This window comes from Engystomops pustulosus, chromosome 2 (assembly GCF_040894005.1).
Source record: "Engystomops pustulosus chromosome 2, aEngPut4.maternal, whole genome shotgun sequence".
Taxonomy (NCBI): Eukaryota; Metazoa; Chordata; class Amphibia; order Anura; family Leptodactylidae; genus Engystomops; species Engystomops pustulosus.
Window position 1 is genome coordinate 38,297,779 of NC_092412.1, and position 24,801 is coordinate 38,322,579.

At 42.5% G+C, this 24,801-nt stretch overlaps 1 protein-coding gene and 1 long non-coding RNA gene across 3 annotated transcripts in view; one reads left to right on the forward strand and one right to left on the reverse strand.

Annotated features, from left to right (window-relative positions):
• Positions 1 to 24,801, forward strand: part of SGCG (sarcoglycan gamma) — a 145,092-nt gene that overhangs the window by 50,524 nt on the left and 69,767 nt on the right. For both annotated transcript variants that reach the window (XM_072134299.1, XM_072134301.1), the window contains exon 2: positions 15,289 to 15,486. In XM_072134299.1, the coding sequence (XP_071990400.1) occupies positions 15,289 to 15,486 (198 nt within the window). The remainder of the gene's footprint in view (positions 1 to 15,288; positions 15,487 to 24,801) is intronic.
• LOC140117507 (uncharacterized) overlaps positions 13,981 to 24,801 on the reverse strand; it is a 31,406-nt gene continuing 20,585 nt past the window's right edge. The window contains exon 4 of the long non-coding RNA XR_011853032.1: positions 13,981 to 14,096. This is a non-coding gene — a long non-coding RNA (uncharacterized lncRNA). The remainder of the gene's footprint in view (positions 14,097 to 24,801) is intronic.

A 24,801-nucleotide genomic window follows, 5' to 3' on the forward strand; every position in this document is an offset into this window, starting at 1 on the left:
TGTAGCAATAAAAACTTACTCACCAACTCTCCACTCTGATCAGCTTTTTCCATCCCTGCCCTGCTACTGTCTCTAACACTGGGGAATGGGAAGGGTAGATAAAATAGGTCTATGTAAGAAGCAGCAGCACATCCAGCTATGTTAAAGAGGTTGACCACTCTTATACACAGAGCTGTGGAGGTGGGAAGCCAAACATCTGATTCCAACTCCGACTTCTCAATTTCCCAAAATAGTCTTGGACTTCACAACTCCAACTCCAAAGTCCTATTTTCCGGGTCCCGATAGCAGTGCTTGAGATAAATGTAGGCATTTCTTCCCAGTACCTTATTCTTCTTCTAAAGCAGAGGAGCTATGCTCCTGAGCATGTACATAAAGTGCAGTACACATTGATCTTAACTGAAACGGGGATCAGGATGCACAACCCTCACCAACAGGCCACATGCAGCCTATCAAGCAATGTGTTGCGGTCTGCACCCTTCTGACAGTCAGAGTCCTATTAGACTAGAATTAAACTAGAGTTCCATAACTGATGGAAGGGCCCATGGGTGCAGGGGGCCAGGTAGCAGTGAGTGGAGCTGAGAAGTCCTAACTACTCCGGGGTCCTCTCTGCTCTGTGTCCTGACTCCTGACACTGGTTGTAAACGTGAAATTCAGGACCCAGATCAGAGTGCCCCCAGGAGTAGAACAGGACCCAGGAGTGTTAGCTGTACCTGATCCCGGGTCCTCTACTGCTACTGGCGCCGCTCTGCTCTGGGTACTAATATAAATAGTATGGGGCATAGAGCATAGCGGCATATGTCGGAGAGAAGAAGCTGCAGTGTGGTGCAGGGAGGAGAAGAGGAGCCAAGAAAGGAAAGGATTGTGGGTGTTCAGTATTATAATTTGCTATGTGGTCTCCAGTATTTGTAGTGGTATGCCCTGTGGGGGTTTTTTTCAGGGCGAGGGGGCATTTTGTTCTGTGGATGTAGGTGCCACCCTTTGACCAATAAATCTTGCTCACTCCTGGCCTAAATCCTTAGATCAGGAATAGAACAGGGTCAGGAAGGGTCTTATGGAGGGTTGCCAATTAAGGCTGTCTCATAGGTGTGTGGAGACTTATAGCCATTGATGCTCCACCAGGGGATTCTGCAAAATATTCAAATATGTTTTCCCTTCAAGGCAGCAAAGGGAGGCATTGTTTTACATTTCCCACCTTGGGAAATGTATTTGCATATTCATCAGGATTAGAACACACATTTAAAGGAATTTATTATATGTCGTGGAGTCAGAGTCAGTCCATTTTATCATGCCTCTGACACCAAAAGTGTTACTGACTCCAACTCCATGACTCCGATTCCACAGCCCTGCTTTTACATAAATTGCCCATGTGCCCTTACTGCCTTAATAATAATCCCTGAATATTCATCAAGCGATTCACCATTCTTGGTTCTTACTTTAGTGCTGTCTGCAGGCTCTATGTGATTTTTTTGTTTACATGTGTGAGCACTGATGAATAGGAGGAGCTGTAGCAGCAGGGATATCCTGCTCCCTCTTCCCCTCTTCCTGTCTCTGTCAATGAGGGAAGACTGTGAGAGAGAGACACAGTGAGTGACGCCATGAGGAGAGCCTGAAGCAGTGAAAAATGCAAACTAATTTATTAAGAAAGTTACTTAATTTTGCATCAACGGAATAAATTAACCAAAATAACACAATTCTATCCATAACCTTTGTGTGAATGACATTGTTAAATTAAAAACTAAGTGACCATTAGAAGTCTATAGCCATAATTTATCATTTTAAAAGTACTAATAAATGTATTTCAACTTTTGATTCTCTTACAAACCCCATCACATTTCTATGTAATATATTGGACGCTAGGGTTTGATAATATTTGGATTAATACCATATTTTCTGGTGTATAAGGCAACCCCCCCCCCCCAGTTAAAATATGGAGTTTGTGATATATATTCGTATAATGTACACGTGGTAAAAATTTTTTTAAAAACATGAAATTTTAATTCAATATGGTAATTTCAATTCATTTAAACCTTCTGTAAAAAAAAACCTTCAGTTCCCCATCTTCTGGTGCTAATAACTTTTTCGGACTTCAGTGTACAGACCTGTGTGTGGTGTCATTTTTTGTGAGATGAGATGATGTTTTCATTGCCACCATTTTGAGGACTGTACGGCCTTTGCTGACTTAAAAAAATGTATTTGTTGCAAAATGGCGAAAAAGTGGCACCATAGACATTTGGGCATTACTTTCCGTTATGTGGTTAAACGCTGGAATAACCGTTATTATAATTTGATAGTTCGGCCTTTTTCTGATGCAGCGATTCCTAATATGTTTATGATTTTTCCTGTTTATTTTATATCAGATCTAGGGAAAAGGGGGGGGTATTTTTAGGGTTTTATTAATTAATATATTTATTTTAACTTCTTTTTTCTGCATATATTGCACCTTGCTTCAATAAGGTGCCCCCTCACCTCCTGACCTGGCATATAAGACGACCCCTGACCTGTAAAAATATTTTCGGGGCTTAAATGTCTTGTATGTCGCAAAATACAGTACTTTAGTATAACTCTCAGCAGTAGGGAACAACTTACGTCACATGATGTTTATAAGATGAAACCTTTCCCTTTTGATACAGAGAGTCTCTTGTCTTCACAGACCCACCCAAAGGCAAAAGATCTCTGATGGAAATACATGAGAATAACTTTAGTGTTTCCAGTTATTTATGGCAATCTGAAATATTTCTGCCAAAATTAAATTAAGACTCACTGCTGTCTAAACATAAATGTAGACATGTGACCAGGATGATGGGAAGGATGATGGTAACTAAAGTCATTTTATGGTTTGGAAAATGATCTCATGGTTTGGGAAGGGGGAGGGAGCTGCATGAGTGTGGAGCAGAGGAGACTGACACAGGGATACAGGCTGCAGCTGCCCTCCCCATTCCCCCTGCTGGACTTACCACACACTACTGGCTGGGAGCCAGGTATTGTGAAATAAAATTTTATAAACTACTGAAATAGTTTTGAATGCTGAAAAAGGCATATTAAAATCAGCATAGAATAGGCTATTGGAACCTGTCACCAGCTATAAATGACATTCCCGGGGACATGTTTGCTCCATTACATTAAATTCAATCCATTACATGAACAGTCCTTTATTTTAAAAAATATTTGTGGTCACTCACTTCTAGGATTCATATTAGAGGATAAACTAAAAAAATACATAGTTAATTTTAATGATATGTCTTGTGTTTAACCACCAAAAGTACAATGCAGTTATAAGTGGATGTGCACAAATTTTAAAGGGATGGAGTATGGGACACAATATAATATCTTCTGGTGGGTCCAAAGAAACCCAATATGATGTTGACCTAGACTAGATTTCTAACGTGTTTGGCCTTCAAATTATGTCGAGTAAAAATTTTAATAAAAATTTTCAGGATCTCTGGACTGTTAGAAAGGTCCATAACGTAAATGATAATGATGGGAATCTTACTAGTGGCTGTATCGGGGGGGTTACGACCAATAATGAGCAGCTGAAGTATGAACAAGAAGTCAGTTTCTCTACTCCATGGTTGTCAACCTTTACTTCACTAGGTCAGCCTTAAAGGGCTATTGTCCATCATGGACCTTCTCCTTATTGCAAATATCCCTATCAGGGACATTCTTCTCATTATCCTTTGAGAATCCCGGGCAACTTTGCATAGACATTTTCCTTACATTCTTCTTTTTAGACATCCACCCCAACAACTGGTAGGCCACCCAGCACTGACATTAACAGGCTTCTTATTACACTGCAAAAACAACATAAAGCTGGCCAGGGTCGGCTCCAGGTTTCAGTAGGCCCCTGGGCGACAGAGCCTTAGTTGGCCCCTCTGCAGTGAACTCATGTGGCAGCATTAAAAATTCAGAAACAAAAACAGTCTCTTGTTCTCTTAAATATCACAGCCCCCTCATGGTTGTTTTATATAAGCCCCCCTCACCCGCATGGAATCCTTATGTACAATCTTATGTGGGCCCTACCCCCAGCAGTTCTGGTCCCCGGCACTTGTCCAGGTATGTCCAGTGCTGCCACCGGCCCCCATGCTGGCTCCTGCCAGTGCTACCACAGGTAGTACAGACTGGATCTGCTTGGTCCCCTCCCCAAGCAGCACCTACAGCAAGGAGTGATGTGCCACATAAAACACACACCTGATTTGGCGTGTTGACATGGTCAGACCTGGGCCCATTTGGCATTGCATATGCTCTAACCATTCCTCTGTGTAAGTCCTGTAGGACCTTTTCATCTGACTAAGAGATCAAGAAGAGGACCCTAAACAGAAGTCCCATAACCCCCCCCCCCCCAATAAACACTATTGTTAACTTATAATACTACAGGCAGTCCCTGGGTTACGTTCAAGATAGTTTCTGTAGGTTTGTTCTTAAGTTGAATTTGTATGTAAGTCGGAACTGTATATTTTTAATTGTAACGCCAAACAAACTTTTTTGTTCTCTGTGACAATTGGATTTTAAAAATGTTGGGTTGTCATAAGAATCAGGATTAACACTAAATCTTAATTACAGACACCTGTGATAACTGTTACAGCTGATCATTGTAGCCTAAGGCTAAAGTAGCAACATCCAGAGGTCTGTTTGTAGCTAGGGGTCGTCCATAAGTCGGGGTTTTCTTAAGTAGGGGACCGCCTGTATACATTAAGTTTATCAGTTTATGGTTAACCCAACAATCTCTGTGAAACTGGGACAATATGACAGTATTGACCCCCAAAGTTTTCCCCACCAAAATTACATTAGGTATTAGGTATTTTAGGATTGCATTATTTAACTGTTAAACATATGCATACTAAAAAAGTCCACAACACCCTGGACCAGTTAAAATCTCAGCTGACCCCAGTCGAGTGTCTGCTCTTGTAAGTCTCCCAGCTCTTCTTTTTTTATCCTTTTCCTTATATTGATATTTTAAATACAGTATCTTGACCCCAATTCAGTGAGTCTAGCAGCCCTGCTTCATTAGTCATTTCTCATAGGAAAATTTCTCCAATTATCTCACGTGGAAACTTTTTTACTAAGAAAATGCCATCACCTTTTTTTTTTAGCAAGCTATCCCCTCTGCCGGCAAATCAAAGCTCCACTGTAGGGACAAACTGGGAAACTACAAAGGCAGGAGTACATCCCAGAGTTCACCGTGTAGCTAGATTATATTAAACTGTTATTATTACCGGATAGATCCTGTAGAAATGACATAACAAGGCAAGTAGTAAGAGGAATATCATAGTATTATACAACTATAGGAGCACCCTGTGCTTCACTACACAGTGGTGCATGGGACAATCTTCCTACATACACTTCTGAAAATACAATGCTGACATGGAAACTAGTCATTGCCAATTAGGGGGAGATTTATTAGAAGTGTCTGAGAGCAGAACTGTTCTGGTTGCTTTGAGAGACTGGCAACGCTTATCATATATCTCTCCCTATACACCAATGCAATAAGTTTGCACGGTGGCTCAGTGGTTAGCACTACATCCTTGGAGCATTGGCGTCCTGGGTTCAAGTCCCATCCAGGCCAGCATCTGCAAAGAGTTTGTATGTTCTCTTCATGTTTGCGTGGGTTTCCTCCGGGTCCTCCAGTTTCCTCCCACACTCCAAAAAAACATACTGGTAGGTTGATTAGATTGTAAACCCCCATGGGGACAGTGATCGATTTGGCAAGGTCTGTGTAGTGCTGCATAATCTGAGCGCGATATAAATAAAGAATTATTATTATTATTTCACCAAGTTAAAGGAGTATTCCCTCAAACAAAAGTTAGGCCCTACCCATGGGTTAGGGCCTAACTTGCTGGTCAGTGGGGGTCTCAGTGCTGAGACCCCTCTCAAATCACGAAAACGAGGAGTCCGTCAGACCCCTAATGGAGCAGACGTTCGCTCTGCTGACGGAAATTGCCGAGTGTTGGTGGCCTGGGCAGTTGGATACCAACCCATAGAAATGCATTGGCCAGTTTGCTATCCATTGAATGAGCTATGGATGGCACACAGCCAAAGGGGGATATTTATCAGGGCTTTTGGGCCACATCAGGTAGCACTTGCAATTATTTTCTCCCAATCCGCGACCTTCACACCGGTGTGGCGTGACTGGTCAGGGGGTGGGCATGGCCGTCAGGGAGTGGATAGATGCGGGTGTTACTGTCTCCAGCAAGTGCGCAGGTGCAGGGACAGGAGCCTCTTGATGTAAAGGCTGCACCGGAGCAGCAGCAGGACTATCATAGTATGATAAATAACCCCCAGAAACTGTATGGAGATAGCCAAGTACAGAACTTAGCTTCTGTATGACAGTCATTCCTAGAATGGCGCACTCAGGTAAAGAAGAGGGACATAGATTATATTAATGAAAGTATTATTTTATTAATAAATGATGTCTTAATGTCACAATGCGTTTCGGAGTTAGGTAGACCCATTTTTCCAATGTAATAAGTGGGTGATGCAGTGGGTTGAGATTGTCCGAGAAACACAAAAACAACAAATTGTGACAAAATGCAGCAGTGATTGTGCAGGAATGGACGACTATCAGTCAGGATTTGGCCCAGAAGGTGATTGAGAGCTGCCAGGGAGAATTGCAGAGGTCCTGAAGAAGAAGGGTCAACACTGCAAATACTGACTTGCTGCAGTAACTCATTGTAACTGTCTATAAAAGCTTTTGTTACTCATAATATGATTGCACTTGTATTTCTGTATGTGAAAAAAGAAATATAATATTTGTGTCATTCTCACAACTTATGGCCATGACTGTAGAGCCACCGAACATGAGCTGTCACCCCCGTTGAAATGATTATCTCATCAGATGCCCTAATCTTCTTTCTCCTTGACATCTCCCATTATTACTGAATACTACAATAAACCATTTGCAAAAATTGAAAATAATGACATTTAATAAAGAAGAAGGACTTATTGAACATGTATGACCCCCTCCGTCTCACTTCATATGTGTTCGGGAGCAGCTGCACTTTCCAATAATAGACTGAAGGGTGACGTCCTCCAGGCAGACACAAGCAGCTGTCTATAAGCAGGCGGCCATTACTCCTCAGCCCGGTGACAGGCCTGTGTCTCGCGTGTGACCCGCAGGGTATTGTTTATGAACTGTACCATGTACTGTCTGGAGGAATGAAGGCAACAAGTAGAAATTGCACAGATTTGGTGTATTATTAGTCTACTATCGCCTGGACACCGGCGCGCGAAACAAAACTGCATTGATTTTTCTATTTTACCTCAGAGTTAGTAGAAAGCTGTAATAAATCAATTTGGGCTTCATCTGGATTAGTATGTACTACTTCCCTTCATGAGCTTCTGTCTGTGCATCACAGTAGAGCTAAGCTGCAATACCAGACAGAGCCTGTACACCAGAGGGGCACTCTTTCTGAAAGAAAAATCCCTTCAAAGGGTTTTATTGTTTCTGATTAGATTTTTATACTAAACACAGATTAGGTCATAAGCATCCAATTGGTAGGCCCCAAAAACCTGAGACCCCACGATCACTGGGGCTTCCAATAGTAAATAGTCTGTGTTGCAGTACCTGGGCACTGCCACTATACAGTGGATGGAGCCCTCTGGTTTCAGGTCAATTCACTATATAGGCTATTGGTGAGGCCTTGGGGTATTGATGACTTACCTCTCGGATTAGGCTTACACAGACTTTCAGCTTTCAGAACTAACAGTCCGACTCCACTTACATATCTACAGGATAAAGGAGCCGAATAGTCAGAGATCAGAATTCATAAGTTCTGGTTTACAATAAAAGCCTCTTTATTGAACATTCTAATGTTAGTGAGTGTTCTGTACAAGGGAGTAAACCCTCCCCCCCTTTGTTATATACCTTGTTTAGGTCTGCCATGAACAATGTAGAAAAGGAGGCAAAATAAATTAGTTTTTTTTGTGTTTTTACCCTAGTTTTTAATATATAATACATTAGTTGTAATTTTAAAGACAATCTACCATCAAAATCAAGCATGATAAACCCAGAGACACTTAGGCACAGTGACTGTGGTAATCCTCTCATATTTGTTATATATGGCCTCCTTACTACTAAAATTAACTTTTAAATCATGCTTATGAGCCTGAAGGGCTACTGGGGGTGTTACAGGAGCACCTCTGTGCTGTAGCTTTACAGGGTGTTACACTGTCTCCCCCTCTGCTCCCTCAGCTCGTCCCCCTCTCTCTACCTGATGTTATCTCACAGCAGCAGAGGAGGTGGGGCAGATTTACTTACCCGGTCCATTCGCGATCCAGCGGCGCGTTCTCTGCGGTGGATTCGGGTCTTCCGGCGATTCACTAAGGCAGTTCCTCCGACGTCCACCAGATGTCGCTGCTGCGCTGAAGTTCCCCGAGGTCCGCCGGACTGCACCATCCTATACCTGGTGAAGGTAAGCGTGTGTCCCACGACACTTTTTTTCTTAAATGCAGCAGTTTTTCCGAATCCTTCGGGTTATCGTTCGGCCACGCCCCCCCCTTTTCTGTCGTGTGCATGCCGGCGCCGATGCGCCACAATCCGATCGCGTGCGCCAAAAACCTGGGGCAATACAGGGAAAATCGGCGCAAATCGGAAATATTCGGGTAACACGTGAAAACGCGAATTGGGCCCTTAGTAAATGACCCCCAGTATGTGTGTACGTGGGGGGTTCTGGCAAGTGTAACAGCCTGTGAATCTGCAGCACGTAGAGACTCTGTTAACACCCCCAGAAGTCCTTCACGCTCATTGGCCCAAAGTTGATTTAAGAAGGAAGGAGGCCATGAATAACAAATATAAGAAGATTACCACAATCATGGTCCCTGGATCTATGAGTAAGTGCTGGATTTTGATTGTAGATTTCCTTTAATATGACGCTATTTATGCTGCCGGAGAGCAGCCTGGAAGAAGGGGGCCCTGCCTGCTAGGGTTTATGGTTTATGAGGAAGAATTAGTAGATGAGGATAGTCAGTGCTCATATGTTAGTGTTCTATGGAAGGATGAGGTGTAGAACATTATAAGAACCTCAAGGACTCTCGGGTCTTACACTCCAGATCTCCAGATGTGTCCAAACACGGACAAAGTGCATTGCGATACAGGCATAACAATATATACTGATCCAATACGCAGCTTTGAGAAAATTTTTGGTGACAACCAGACATTGCAGAGTACACATAGCATTTTTCTTCTCTTTTATGAGCTCTTTTATGTTGGAAAACTTCAGCCATAAATTTAACACTTCCTCTTATAGAAAGGAACAGCTGTCTATATCTAGACAGATTGGAGGAACTTTTTTATGTTATTCATTCAAATAAGCTATTAGTTTTAATGTAGACAAATGTACAGATAAAAGTTTGCTCATAACTTCTCTGAACATGTGAGCTTGTGAGAGCTTAAAGGATATCTACCAGGATGAAGGATTGTAAACCAAGCACACTTACATGCCAGTGTTTCCCCCCTCTGGCAGGATCCGTTCTTTTTTTTTTTTTTTTTTAGCTGTTTAGGATCTTGTTTTTTTCAAAATAATGTTTTAAAAATTATGCAAAAGAACCTGAGCGCCACCAGTCTCCATTGACATCAATGGAACCCGGAGCCTCTCAGGCTTATTTGAATCATTTTTAAAACTTTTTTTCCCTAAAAACAAGCACATAAGAAGATAAAAGAAGAGAGGATCCTGCCAGAGGGTGCACACACCAGTATGTCAGTGTGCTTTGTTTACAATCCTTCATCCTGGTGTTAGATTACCTTTAAAGTCAATTTAGTGTAATACCAAAGAGAAGAAAACTATAAGAAAGAAAAAGACAACGTATGTTGATCCATTTTTTACTGTTTTAAAACAATTAAAACTTTATTAAAAATTAATAAAGTATTCGTTTTAATATCGTAATAGTCAGTATTAACAGAGATCCTCTGTACTGTAACTCTATGGCTGCCCCGTTTCTGGTGACCCCGTTTTAGCTGTAACACAGTCCTTATGCTTTGTGACCGGCACTTCTGATCAAGTCCTTCAATGCTGAAGCCCAATCTGTGGCAGTGACCCGCTGGTTCAGAAGAAGTGGACAAGCTAATCGACTTCAAAGCAATCTTCAGCGGACGGATATGCTTTAATCAATGAGTGATCCTCGGGGGGAGGAGAATTTGTCAAATATTTTCGTATAATTGGTGCATCCGATAACACATTTTGTTTTGGCTTTAGTTGTCCTCCAGCATCACATTAACGTTACCACCCTTAATTGAACCTTAAAATGAAAAGGGGAACAAAGGCTGGCTCCTCTCTATACTTCATAGTCAAACTGTGTTTTGATATGTGGGGACTGAAGGGAAGGACGGCGGCTGTGTGATTTACTTCCTTCAATTAAAAAAATATCTTGTGAAGACTATATTTCTGAGGAATTATTAATATCTTACTGAAAATGTGAAATTTACCAATTAACTATTCCATGGCTCTGCCCGTCACCCAGGCATTAGCTTTAGCTCAGGAATGGGGATAATGATTTTTGTTTTAAGTACGTCTTATAATATTGTAGCGGATAAATAATTTATGTTTCCGTTCAATAACAAGCTTTAATCAGTTTCCTCCATCCAACAAAAGTCTAATTTCTCTAACTAGATCTGTAAGATTTAATGGATGTGGTTGGAATCATAACAATAGTTTCGAGAGGTTGTCTAGAAGCAGCGCTCCTCTTACTCATGGGTTCTCTCCGGCACCACATATAGGGGCACATTTACTTACCTGGCCGGAGGAGTTCACCAAGTATGGAGTGTCCATGTATAATGCACTCTGCTGCAATTCCCTAAAATCGTGCGCCCGGTATCCTACATGTGTCGCTTCCTCGCTCAGGTCCACAGGAGTTCACCTTCTTCTTCCTGGTGCATGTAAGTGCATTGTCTTGCAACACAATTTGAATGTTAAATTCTGCGCTCAGTCCGAATCAGTCAGGTCGTCCGACGGCACACCACACGTTTTATATCGCGTGCAGCTTAATCCCCAAATACCTGTCACAGCCGTGCAAAACTGGAAAACGTCGGGAAGTCCAATGAAAGTGCGTCCGCGGACCCTTAGTAAATAAGCCCCATGGTCTTCAGCAATCTTTATGCCTTTTATAGGGGGGTTAGACCATAGTAGAGCAGCCCCAGGTAAACCAGATTTTGTAGCCAATTACTTGCTACTCATCTATTTCCAATGGGTTACATACAAATATCCTAGTAGACCTGTAAATGTCATATGTGTGTAGTTATAGGACTATTATATCATCTGTATAGATGGAGCGCATTAATCATTTTTTGTGTGTGCTCAAGGACCGCACTAGTCCAATACTACATGCATGGCAGACATGGGAATCTTCTTTAGGAACTAACCTTCAGTCTATGACCTATGACCTTACAGGGGTTCTCTGCTGAGCACAATCGCAGCTTTACTTTACAAGTAACTATTAACAATATGTTACCTATAGCCTTAAGTTTCCCAGCACCCCTATTGTAATTTTCATTGTTTCCGTAATTAGCTATTACGCCCCTATATGATATCACATGTTTTATATATATCATATCATTTATATATATATTTTTTTTTGTTTGTTTTTTTTTTGCAAGACATTGGAACTAATCTCTCTACACCAACTCATAGCAAGTGTAGACAATATGAAACACCAGCATCAATAAATTCTTCGCTGTGTGCTTTAGTCCGTCACCATTTCCCCAATCTCTATTTGCAGTCAAAGCTTGTCTACATGTAGACCCCATACCAATATAGACCCTATCCAGTACAAGCAAGGCCGAGGATTGCTTATTCATTGTTTAGTAGTACAAATGGCTCCAAGCTAAGGAATGTTCTAGTAGTTGACTGCACATCAGTACATGTTGGTTACCAATTACTGGTGGTCTCACCGATAGGACCTCTATCAATCGTGACCTCCACCTATGGGACCTATGTCCTCCTTCTCATCATTTTAGTAGTGAATTTTGCTCTCACCATTTGGATTCTTAAGGTCATGTGGTTCTCCCCGGTGAGTAAAGGTCACATTTTATTCTACATTATACTGGTATCCAAAATTCGAGAATGAAGTCCAGTACTTTCTTATCAAAGGAGAAACATGATATTGATTCTCCTTCCAGAAGGTCACGGAACAGAAATGAGAAATAGAAATGGAAAGTCTATTATATTTACGTCAATTAATCCACAGGAGGCAAGATCCCACCACGCCATTGAAACGCAGCAGTGTTGGTCACAAATGTGCAACTTTTGGTCCTTATTACACCAGATTGTTGGCTGTCCCAGTGATGGATAGGACATTAGATACAACAATGGAACATTCTCTTTAGGTAGTGCCAGTTTCTAACGGTTCTATCATCCATTAGTGGTTCCAGATGTTGGATCTCAATAATCAGGACATGTTTTTTCTTTCTGGAGGACTTCCAGACAATGACTTCTGCCGAAAAAGGGTTGCCTTAAAAGTGGCATTCCTACTGACACGTAGGGGCTCATTTAATAAGGGTCCGAACACCGCACTTTCGTCGGGTTTCCCAAATATTTCCTTTATGCGCCAAATTGCCCTGGGATTTCAGCGCACCGGCTAGTACGCGGCAGACATCGGGGGGCAGGCCGTCGCATAGCCTTACGGATTCGGACAAACCGCGGAATTTAAAAAAGCATTTGTGTTGCAAGATCAAGCACTCACATGCACCAGGAAGAAGCAGGTGAACTCCAGCGGACCTCGGCGCAGCAGCGACGGATGTAGGAACTCGGATGCTCAATGTTAGTGAATCACGCCGGACCCGAATCCTTGTCCTACAGCGCACCGCGGGATTGCGACAGGACCGGGTAAGTAAATCTGCCCCATAGGGTCTTGTGCAATGTTCAACTTCATAGGTTTATAGCAGGTTAGCCACCACCGGGACCACAGATCTTAATCGGTTGCAACCAGACCATATGTAGACCCTGCGCTAAGAGGTGCAGAAATAAGCATCTCTACCTTATACTCTATATAAGTAACATTATATTATATAAGTTAATGAGATTATACATTGCAAATTCTGTGGTATAGGTTTGGCATTAGAACTGCACTGTAAATATAGTAAACCTCTATGCCAGGAACTACTCAGTGTGAAGTAATATACACTTTAACTTTACAGTCCATTAACTTTAATAGTGTCTTTCATTAGGTGTAGTTACTGCAAATATCACTGATCGTGGTTATTGGAGGAGAAGAATTCAATAAGGGTAGTTCAAGACTATCTATTAAAAGCATAGTTATACAAAGCACATATAAATCTAAAGGAATTAACTTTGTAATGCATTCAGAAACTTGTACCTGAAGCATTAGGTCCTTGATGAACAGATAACAGCAAATATTTAACACAAGGACTTTTGGGATAGATTTTTGCGCCCATGAGTCACAGCAAAATCCTTGTTGTGTATAATGTCAATGATTACCTTTGCAATTTCTGCACAGCCTTTTATCCCTCAGGGAAACATTGATGTTATACAGGAGTAACAGTGCATTCTAGGTAAATAACACCACCACCTATGGTATTAACTGCACAGAGGGAGAGGCTAAAGTTTAAGATGCCTGTAAACCAAATCTAAAAGTGTTACTTAAAGGGATATACCGGGAACATACACGTCTGATACAAAAACCCATAATGCTATAAATAAATGAACAAAACTCAATGTCATTAGTCACAAAATGGAGCTTAAATATTTTGATTTTATGATTCACAAAATGTTATGGGCTTTCCAAAGTAGGTGGAGTTATCATTAAGATGGCCACCACTGGAAACTACAAGTCCCATGAACCTTTAGTTCTCAGTAACTCCTCCTCCCTCTTATACTCTGCTCCTAGTGATGATTTAACAAACTGTCCTGCTCTGTTACCCTAGTATTGATGTGGAACTAACTGATTGAAGGGCCAGTAGCATTTTAATTCTCTGTCATAGTGCATTTCAACAGTGCAAATAGTACAGGCAACTAGTACAAATTTCATAACCTGGTTTCAAGGCAAACTTATGCCAGCTGGCGCCACCCATCATTCTTTGAATGTAGGCAAGTGCTTTCTTCTTCCTCCTCATTCATATGTGATGTCCCATAGGTTGTGTATCCATCTTGACTCTTAAAAAACAAATTAGACAATGAAATTAGACAATGATAAAAGGCACCTTCACCCATGGGATGGTGCTTGACCATAAAGTTTCCTATTGTCCTTCAGGGGTATCCTGACTCCTACTTAAAGGTAATCTACCATCAGGATGAAGGATTGTAAACCAATGTGTGTTTGGTTTACAATCCTTCATCCTGGTGCTAGATTTCCTTTATATGTTTTATATGTCCCTCATCAGGATCTGTACCTGTAGTTCTGAGATGAATTAGTCCTGACTACAAACCCATGCTGACCTACAGCCTGTTTCTCCTACCACAATTAAATTACACCTAACCTTGGCTTGTTCCTGACTGACTTCTGGTGATCCCAGCTAAGGTCAGCTGTCACCTATACTGGGGCTACACCAACCGGGGTGACCCTGTCACATCAAAATGTACAACTGGATTGTTTTTACAATTTTATTTTTAATGATTTATGGTATTATGTAAGGCATATATTATGTCCATTATGACAAATTATTGAAGATGTTTGTTAGAGGAATATTCCCATGTGTGTATATAAACCTATACCCTGATAATCTCAGCACATTGTCAGTTCCCAGCATCTCATAGCACAGAGGGATCATGAAGTGTCTACTTAGAGAGCCCCTGCCAACACCCTAGAACAGCGGTGGCGAACCTATGGCACGGGTGCCAGAGGTGGCAATCAGAGCCCTCTATATGGGCACCTGCGCCATCACCCCAGGGTAGAGTTTGCCAAATAGGACTCAAGGCCTCTAGCAGCCCCAGGCAGCCCAGGACCCTAGAAGGAAGCTACAATGATAATCCAAACTTCTTCTCCTTTCTACTGTATTGGTGTCCTCAGGTGCCTATACAATTTAAACGTGACAGAGCAGGGAGTAATAAGTTAATGCTTAAATTGTCGCAATTGGCACTTTGTGAAAAATATGCGTTTTGGTTGTAGTTTGGGCACTCGGTGTCTAAAAGGTTTGCCATCACTGCCCTAGAATATTACACTGACCATCACTGAATTATAGGAGCTAAAACAGGAATAAAACTGAGTAAAATTGTAAAGTAAGGGGTTAAAAATATCTTTAATGTGTAAACATCACTAGGGGATTTTCTAGAATTTGGAATTTTCTTTCATGGTCAAACCTCTTTAACAACAAAGTCACTCAAATCTGTTTTGTTATGATCTTCACAGCAGATGGTCCGGGAGCAATACACCACAACTACAGACGGATCGAGCCTAGAGCGTCCGGAGAGGCAATATGTCTACAATATTGGGATCTACGGCTGGAGAAAACGCTGCCTCTACTTGTTTGTCCTCCTCCTTCTCATCGTCTTAGTAGTGAATTTTGCTCTCACCATTTGGATTCTTAAGGTCATGTGGTTCTCACCGGTGAGTAAAGGTCACATTTTATTTTATATTATACTGGTATACAAAATCCGAGAATGAAGTCCAATGCTTTCTTATGAGACATCATATTGATTCTCCTTCCAGAAGGTCAAGGAACAGATTAGATAAAAGATTAACATTTGGGTATCTGAGAATCTAGTATGTTCCATCAGTTGCTACTATACAGCAAATATACATTTATTTTGCCAATTACATCTTCTTTAGTAGAACTAATAGGCCTTTACATGAAGGACCCATATTAAGAAAACCTTTTTAATGTACTGAGAAGATAATGATTACAAAGACAGTAGTTTACCCTGTAGTACTGGTCTTTCATTTGAATTGGGATTGTGTAATGTTCAGAATCAGCATACTCGCCTCACTTATAGGTGTAGAGGATGCCCCCTGTCCATTGTGATCATAGAACTGCCTCTCCTCTAGGTGTAGAGAATGCCCCCTGTCTATGGTGATGGTAGAATTGCTTCACTTCTAGGTGTAGAGGATGCCCCCTGTCTATTGTGATCATAGAACCAACACTTCTTTTTGGTTTAGAGGATGCCCCCTGTCTACGGTGATGGTAGAACCGCTTCTCCTCTAGGTGTAGAGGATGTCCCCTGACTATGGCGGTGGAAGAACCACCTCTCCTCTAGGTGTAGAGGATGTCCCCTGACTGTGGCGATGGTAGAACCACCTCTCCTCTAGGTGTAGAGGCTGCACCATGTCTATGGTGTTGGTAGAGCCGCTACTCCTCTTGGTGTAGAGGATGCCCCCTGTCCTTGGTGATGGTAGAATCTCCACACTTATAGGTATAGCAGATGCCCTCTTTATATTGTGATCATAGAACCACCTCTTGGTTTAGAGGATGTCCTCTGACTATGGGGGTGGAAGAACCACCTCTCCTCTAGGTGTAGAGGATGTCCCCTGACTATGGTGATGGTAGAACCGCCTCTCCTCTAGGTGTAGAGGATGTCCCCTGTCTATGGTGATGGTAGAACCGCCTCTCTTCTAGGTGTATAGGATGCCCCTGTCTATGGTGGTGGTAGAACCTCCTCTCCTCTAGGTGTAGAGGATGCCCCCAGTCTATGGTGATGGTAGAACCACTTCTCCTCTAGGTGTAGAGGATGCCCCCAGTCTATGGTGATGGTAGCAAAGAAGATCCCGGCACTCGCAAAATAAATGCAAATTGTGTTTTAATAGTAAGATAAACTTACAGCATGATGTGCAGGGACACAAAAACAGGAACGCGTTTTCGGCTCGATACATGAGCCTTTGTCAACCACATTGTATAGTTAAACATCACACACTTAAATACAAAGTTGCGATCTAAACCCCGCCCACTGACGTCACATCCTACCGGAAACGGGATCTCCGTGGTGTGACGTAGTGGCTTTAGGTATTCTCCTCGTTCTGATTGCGTTTCTAGAAGGAGAGATTAGGAACAAGAATCAAAGTGTTAATGCATCGTTATCATGTCAAAATTGAAAAATAGAACAAAGATAGAGTTAGTGTAACCTAAGAACATCTCAAATGAAACTCTCACAGTACTATGAAAAATCTCTTAAATCGTAATCGCGATTTAACCCTCGTGGTTCCAAGGTCCCCAAGGTATGTATCCAATAGGCCTCGCGGCGACGAAGAAGAACCTTAATATTGCCACCTCTACGGGGAACTTGGACCTGTTCGATCACTTGGAACCTGAGCTGGGAGATAGAGTGTTTCCTTTCGTGGAAGTGGTAAGGAATGGGCAATAATCTATTATTGCACCTAATGGTTGACTTGTGTTTATTGATGCGGGATTTCACGGGTTGCATCGTTTCCCCTATGTATAGGTATCCGCAAGGACACTTTATGGAGTAAATTACATTGTGGGAGTTACATGTAAAAAATCCCTGTATCTTAAAGGGCTGCCCGGTATGGGGATGATGTAATGTATCACCGCGAAGAATATTCGAACATTCAGAACAGCTTAAACATGGGAACGTGCCTCTCTTCTGTGTCGCAAGAAAAACTTGTTTTGGTAATCTTTGTGTGCCTCCCATGTCAGCCCGTATAAGTTTGTTCTGTAAATTTGGAGCCCTCTTGTTACAAATTAAAGGTGGATTCTGAAATTCCTCAACTTTAGGGAACGATGTTTGAAGTATGCGCCAGTGTTTCCTGACTATTGTGTCAATCCTGCTATTAAAGGGATGGTGTTGGTGGCTAAAAATTATCCTTTTTTCCGCTCGTACTTGAGGTCTAGTTGAACCCATAGAGGCAGAACTTCTGGCCCCTTTCAAGAGGTGTTCGGGGTACCCTCTGTCACGGAATCTGGATTCCATCTCATCCAGCCTATTCACCCTAGTGCTCTCATCTGACACTATTCTATGGACTCTTTGGAACTGGGAATTAGGGACAGATTTTTTTGTGGCATAAGGATGATTGCTGCGGTAGTGTAAAACACTATTCCTATCTGTATCTTTCCTATATAAGTCCGTACCTAGAGTCCCATCGGTCCTTTTGTATACCACTGTATCCAAGAAGCTGATGTTCACTTCGGTATAGGTCATAGTGAACTGAAGTTCACCACGTATCGAATTGAGATATTGTAAAAAGATCTCCAGGGTCTCATGTGGCCCCGCCCATACGCAAAACACATCGTCAATAAAGCGACGCCAAATTTTAACATGTCTTGAAAAAAGAGGATGTGTGTATACGTATTCCTCTTCAAAGGTTGCCATATAACAGTTTGCGTAGGGCGGGGCCACATTGGACCCCATTGCTGTCCCTCTCTTCTGCAGATAGTAGTTATCCTCTACGAGGAAATAATTTTCAGAGAGGACAATTTCCAGTAGTTCCAACAAAAAGGATCTTACTTCTACAGAAATGGATGCATCACGGTCCAACATTTTACCGACTGCTTCAATTCCCAGCTTATGTTCAATTGATGTATACAAGCTGACTACATCTATTGTAACCAATAGGTCGGTAGGTGTGATATCATCCAAACGTTTAATTACATCAAGAAAAGATGACCCGGTCTCAGGTACTGTACCCAGCTTAGTTATCAACATCTCTTCTAAGAACTTGGATCCAGCCCAATTGAGTCTACTACAAAAAGGACTGTCGTTTAGTCCCGTTGGAAAATATGACTCTTTTCTTATGGACTTGGATCTGCAGAAGTTCTTTAGAAATGTGAGATTGAAGGCATATTTTGCCGATCCTATAAACACTGATATGGCCACCGTGTCTTCTAATGCTATTTTTTCCGACACAGGGGCTCTTCTTAAATTGGGTGATCTGGGTCTGAGAAATAAAAGTTCATTCAATCCCCCTAAAAGGTTTCACCCAGTGGAGACTTTTATTGATGTAGTGAAAAGGGATGTAGCCATTACCAACCAACAGTTCCAACTAGAAGATTGTGAAATATCTAATAATCTCACAGGTGACGAATACAGAGCTCTTAGGTCTCTCGGGTCGGACAAGGATATAATTTTGAAGCCCGCAGATAAGGGCGGTGCCATAGTCATTATGGACAAGGCAGCCTACAGTAAAGAAATATATCGCCAATTGTCCGACCAGGCGACCTATGAGAAACTATCGTCTAATCCAACGGCCCGGATTAAAACCAGACTCCTGACATTGGTCAATACAGCTGAACGGAAGGGTTTAATAGACAACAATATGGCTAGATTCTTAATTAATCATGATCCGGTAATACCGGTTTTATACATCTTACCTAAGGTCCATAAGACCCTGGTCAATCCCCCGGGAAGACCGATTGTGGCCTCCACTAACTCTGTATTGACACCCCCTGCTAAAGTGCTAGAAAAGATTCTGACACCTTACGTGAAGGAGACTACCTCTTTTCTTTTAGACACAACATCTTTTCTTGATGTAATTAAACGTTTGGATGATATCACACCTACCGACCTATTGGTTACAATAGATGTAGTCAGCTTGTATACATCAATTGAACATAAGCTGGGAATTGAAGCAGTCGGTAAAATGTTGGACCGTGATGCATCCATTTCTGTAGAAGTAAGATCCTTTTTGTTGGAACTACTGGAAATTGTCCTCTCTGAAAATTATTTCCTCGTAGAGGATAACTACTATCTGCAGAAGAGAGGGACAGCAATGGGGTCCAATGTGGCCCCGCCCTACGCAAACTGTTATATGGCAACCTTTGAAGAGGAATACGTATACACACATCCTCTTTTTTCAAGACATGTTAAAATTTGGCGTCGCTTTATTGACGATGTGTTTTGCGTATGGGCGGGGCCACATGAGACCCTGGAGATCTTTTTACAATATCTCAATTCGATACGTGGTGAACTTCAGTTCACTATGACCTATAACGAAGTGAACATCAGCTTCTTGGATACAGTGGTATACAAAAGGACCGATGGGACTCTAGGTACGGACTTATATAGGAAAGATACAGATAGGAATAGTGTTTTACACTACCGCAGCAATCATCCTTATGCCACAAAAAAATCTGTCCCTAATTCCCAGTTCCAAAGAGTCCATAGAATAGTGTCAGATGAGAGCACTAGGGTGAATAGGCTGGATGAGATGGAATCCAGCTGTTCTGAATGTTCGAATATTCTTCGCGGTGATACATTACATCATCCCCATACCGGGCAGCCCTTTAAGATACAGGGATTTTTTACATGTAACTCCCACAATGTAATTTACTCCATAAAGTGTCCTTGCGGATACCTATACATAGGGGAAACGATGCAACCCGTGAAATCCCGCATCAATAAACACAAGTCAACCATTAGGTGCAATAATAGATTATTGCCCATTCCTTACCACTTCCACGAAAGGAAACACTCTATCTCCCTGCTCAGGTTCCAAGTGATCGAACAGGTCCAAGTTCCCCGTAGAGGTGGCAATATTAAGGTTCTTCTTCGTCGCCGCGAGGCCTATTGGATACATACCTTGGGGACCTTGGAACCACAAGGGTTAAATCGCGATTACGATTTAAGAGATTTTTCATAGTACTGTGAGAGTTTCATTTGAGATGTTCTTAGGTTACACTAACTCTATCTTTGTTCTATTTTTCAATTTTGACATGATAACGATGCATTAACACTTTGATTCTTGTTCCTAATCTCTCCTTCTAGAAACGCAATCAGAACGAGGAGAATACCTGAAGCCACTACGTCACACCACGGAGATCCCGTTTCCGGTAGGATGTGACGTCAGTGAGCGGGGTTTAGATCGCAACTTTGTATTTAAGTGTGTGATGTTTAACTATACAATGTGGTTGACAAAGGCTCGTGTATCGAGCCGAAAACGCGTTCCTGTTTTTGTGTCCCTGCACATCATGCTGTAAGTTTATCTTACTATTAAAACACGATTTGCATTTATTTTGCGAGTGCCGGGATCTTCTTTGCTACTGATACTGAGGCCCAGGCCGTACCCGGAGCACCGCATACCTGCAGAGTGCCGTCCATCTCCTGTTGTATCTATGGTGATGGTAGAACCACCTCTCCTCTAGGTGTAGAGGATGCCCCCTGTCTATGGTGATGGTAGAACCACCTCTCCTCTAGGTGTAGAGGATGCCCCTGTCTATGGTGATGGTATAACCGCCTCTCCTCTAGGTGTAGAGGATGCCCCCTGTCTATGGTGATGGTAGAACCTCCTCTCCTCTAGGTGTAGATGATGCCCCCCTGTCTATGGTGATGGTAGAACCTCCTCTCCTCTAGGTGTAGAGGGGGTCCCCTGTCTATGGTGATGGTAGAACCTCCTCTCCTCTAGGTGTAGAGGATGCCCCCTGTCTATGGTGATGATAGAACCACCTCTCCTCTAGGTGTAGAGGATGCCCCCAGTCTATGGTGATGGTAGAACCACTTCTCCTCTAGGTGTAGAGGATGTCCCCTGTCTATGGTGATGGTAGAACCTCCTCTCCTCTAGGTGTAGAGGTTGCCCCCTGTCTATGGTGATGGTAGAACCTCCTCTCCTCTAGGTGTAGATGATGCCCCCCTGTCTATGGTGATGGTAGAACCTCCTCTCCTCTAGGTGTAGAGGGGGTCCCCTGTCTATGGTGATGGTAGTACCTTCTCTCCTCTAGGTGTAGAGGATGCCCCTTGTCTATGGTGATGGTAGAACCTCCTCTCGTCTAGGTGTAGAGGATGCCCCCTGTCTATGGTGATGGTAGAACCTCCTCTCCTCTAGGTGTAGAGGATGCCCCTGTCTATGGTGATGGTACAACCTCCTCTAGGTGTAGAGGATGCCTCCTGTCTATGGTGATGGTAGAACCGCCTCTCCTCTAGGTGTAGAGGATCCTCCCTGTCTATGGTGATGGTAGATCCACCTCTCCTCTAGGTGTAGAGGATGCCCCTGTCTATGGTGATGGTATAACCATCTCTCCTCTAGGTGTAGAGGATGCCCCCTGTCTATGGTGATGGTAGAACCTCCTCTTCTCTAGGTGTAGAGGATGCCCCCTGTCTATGGTGATGGTAGAACCACCTCTCCTCTAGGTGTAGAGGTTGCCCCCTGTCTATGGCGATGGTAGAATCTCCTCTCCTCTAGGTGTAGAGGATGCCCCCTGTCTATGGCGATGGTAGAACCAACTCTCCTCTACGGGTAGAGGATGCCCCTGTCTATGATGATGGTAGAACCGCCTCTCCTCTAGGTGTAGAGGATGCCCCCTGTCTATGGTGATGGTATGACCACCTCTCCTCTAGGTGTAGAGGATGCCCCCTGTATATAGCGATGGTAGAAATGCTTCTCCTCTAGGTTAGAGGATGTCCTTGTCTATGGCGATGGTGGAATTGCCTTTTCTCTAGGAGTAGATGATGCCCCCATCTATGTTAATGGTAGAGCTGCTTCTCCTCTTGGTGTAAAGGATGTCTATGGTGATGGTAGAACTGCCTCTCCTCTAGACTAGAGGATGCCCCCCTACAATTACACATGTTTAGTTGATATGCGATCCATGAGCTAGCAGATTTCCTTTAGATCACAGCTGTTATCTGTGACTACAATCTAGCGACCCTGTCTACGGGAAGTCTGTGGTATTCTGAGACGCACCCCTGACTCATTGCTGGTATCCCTGTCCCATTCTGACACTAAGCATAGAACACACTAACAGAAAGATGAAAGAATGCCCCTTTAATGATAATTTTATGACAAGGCCTGTTTGGCAAACAATAGAAAAATTGATCTTAAATTGGTCTGAAGATTATTATTTCCAAGCTTGTAAAATGTCATTTTTATATTACTCCAAATTTTATTTTAATTATTTACGGTCTTGAAAGCCATTTGAGTGAAAGCGTTCATCTTCTTTATTACATCTCCGCTTCCATCTATTTTAATTGTCAGCCACAATGTAATTGTTTGCCAGTTCTTTTATTGTTTAGTTAATGTTTTCATTTGTATTTCTCTTCGTGCTGGTTACACAGTTAATCACATTGCTAAAGGTTTTTGCTTAAGCGATTATAAGAAGTTCTAGAGCCTAATGTTGTAATTAATCTTTTTTCAATTGATGTTAATTATTATGGATATCAGCCTGTTAATGTTCCATGATTCAATTTAGTTTCATTTGCGTCTCCGCTTAGGTGTGTCTGCTAATTGTTCATTTTCAGTTTAATGATTTAAGAAGTCTAAGAGAAATGCATAATTTTCATCGACTTTCTAATGGTGTCCTAAAATAACAAAATAATCAGCCCAATCCAGAAGCTGGTGGCAGTAGTACGTGCAGCGTTTGTTTTACGTTTTAAAATGCAACAAAAGTGTTACGTGGGAGGGTCTACATGCATTTCTACTTAAGCGCTTACGATCATTAACAAGCACCACATACACTCACCGGCCACTTTATTAGGTACACCTGTCCAACTGCTCGTTAACACTTAATTTCTAATCAGCCAATCACATGGCGGCAACTCAGTGCATTTAGGCATGTAGACATGGTCAAGACAATCTCCTGCAGTTCAAACCGAGCATCAGTATGGGGAAGAAAGGTGATTTGAGTGCCTTTGAACGTGGCATGGTTGTTGGTGCCAGAAGGGCTGGTCTGAGTATTTCAGAAACTGCTGATCTACTGGGATTTTCACGCACAACCATCTCTAGGGTTTACAGAGAATGGTCCGAAAAAGGAAAAACATCCAGTGAGCGGCAGTTCTGTGGGTGGAAATGCCTTGTTCATGCCAGAGGTCAGAGGAGAATGGGCAGACTGGTTAGAGCTGATAGAAAGGCAACAGTGACTCAAATCGCCACCCGTTACAACCAAGGTAGGCAGAAGAGCATCTCTGAACGCACAGTACATCGAACTTTGAGGCAGATGGGCTACAGCAGCAGAAGACCAAACCGGGTGCCACTCCTTTCAGCTAAGAACAGGAAACTGAGGCTACAATTTGCACAAGCTCATCGAAATTGGACAGTAGAAGATTGGAAAAACATTGACTGGTCTCGATTTCTGCTGCGACATTCGGATGAATGCAAGAACATGAAAGCATGTATCCATCCTGCCTTGTATCAACGGTTCAGGCTGGTGGTGGTGGTGTCATGGTGTGGGGAATATTTTCTTGGCACTCTTTGGGCCCCTTGGTACCAATTGAGCATCGTTGCAACGCCACAGCCTACCTGAGTATTGTTGCTGACCATGTCCATCCCTTTTTGACCACAATGTACCCTGTAACATCTGATGGCTACTTTCAGCAGGATAATGCACCATGTCATAAAGCTGGAATCATCTCAGACTGGTTTCTTGAACATGACAATGAGGTCACTGGACTCAAATGGCTTCCACAGTCACCAGATCTCAATCCAATAGAGCATCTTTGGGATGCGGTGGAACGGGAGATTCGCATCAAGGATGTGCAGCCGACAAATCTGCAGCAACTGTGTGATGCCATCATGTCAACATGGACCAAAATCTCTGAGGAATGCTTCCAGCACCTTATTGAATCTATGCCACGAAGAATTGAGGCAGTTCTGAAGGCAAAAGGGGGTCCAACCCGTTACTAGCATGGTGTACCTAATAAAGTGGCCGGTGAGTGTATTTTCCATTGTTTATATGTAAAACCTGTGAGCTTGTTCCCAATCGCAAGCGTTTCAATGGAAACGCATAGATGACAGGGCAAGCCACTCCCCCACAGGATTTGCGTTGCTTTTCAAAGTCGCCCTTGAATGCAGCCTAAAACCACAGTTCTGTTTAAATGGTAGTATATCCCATTTGTAGAATTTTTTTTAAAAATTGTGTTTTACCATATTGTCTTTTGTGAAGTTGGAATTACCCGGAACACAGTGTTTGCATTGTAGTCCCCTTAAAATAGTTATAACATCTCTAAAGAATTGTTTTTTTGGTGCCGTTATACATTAGTAAGAATTATC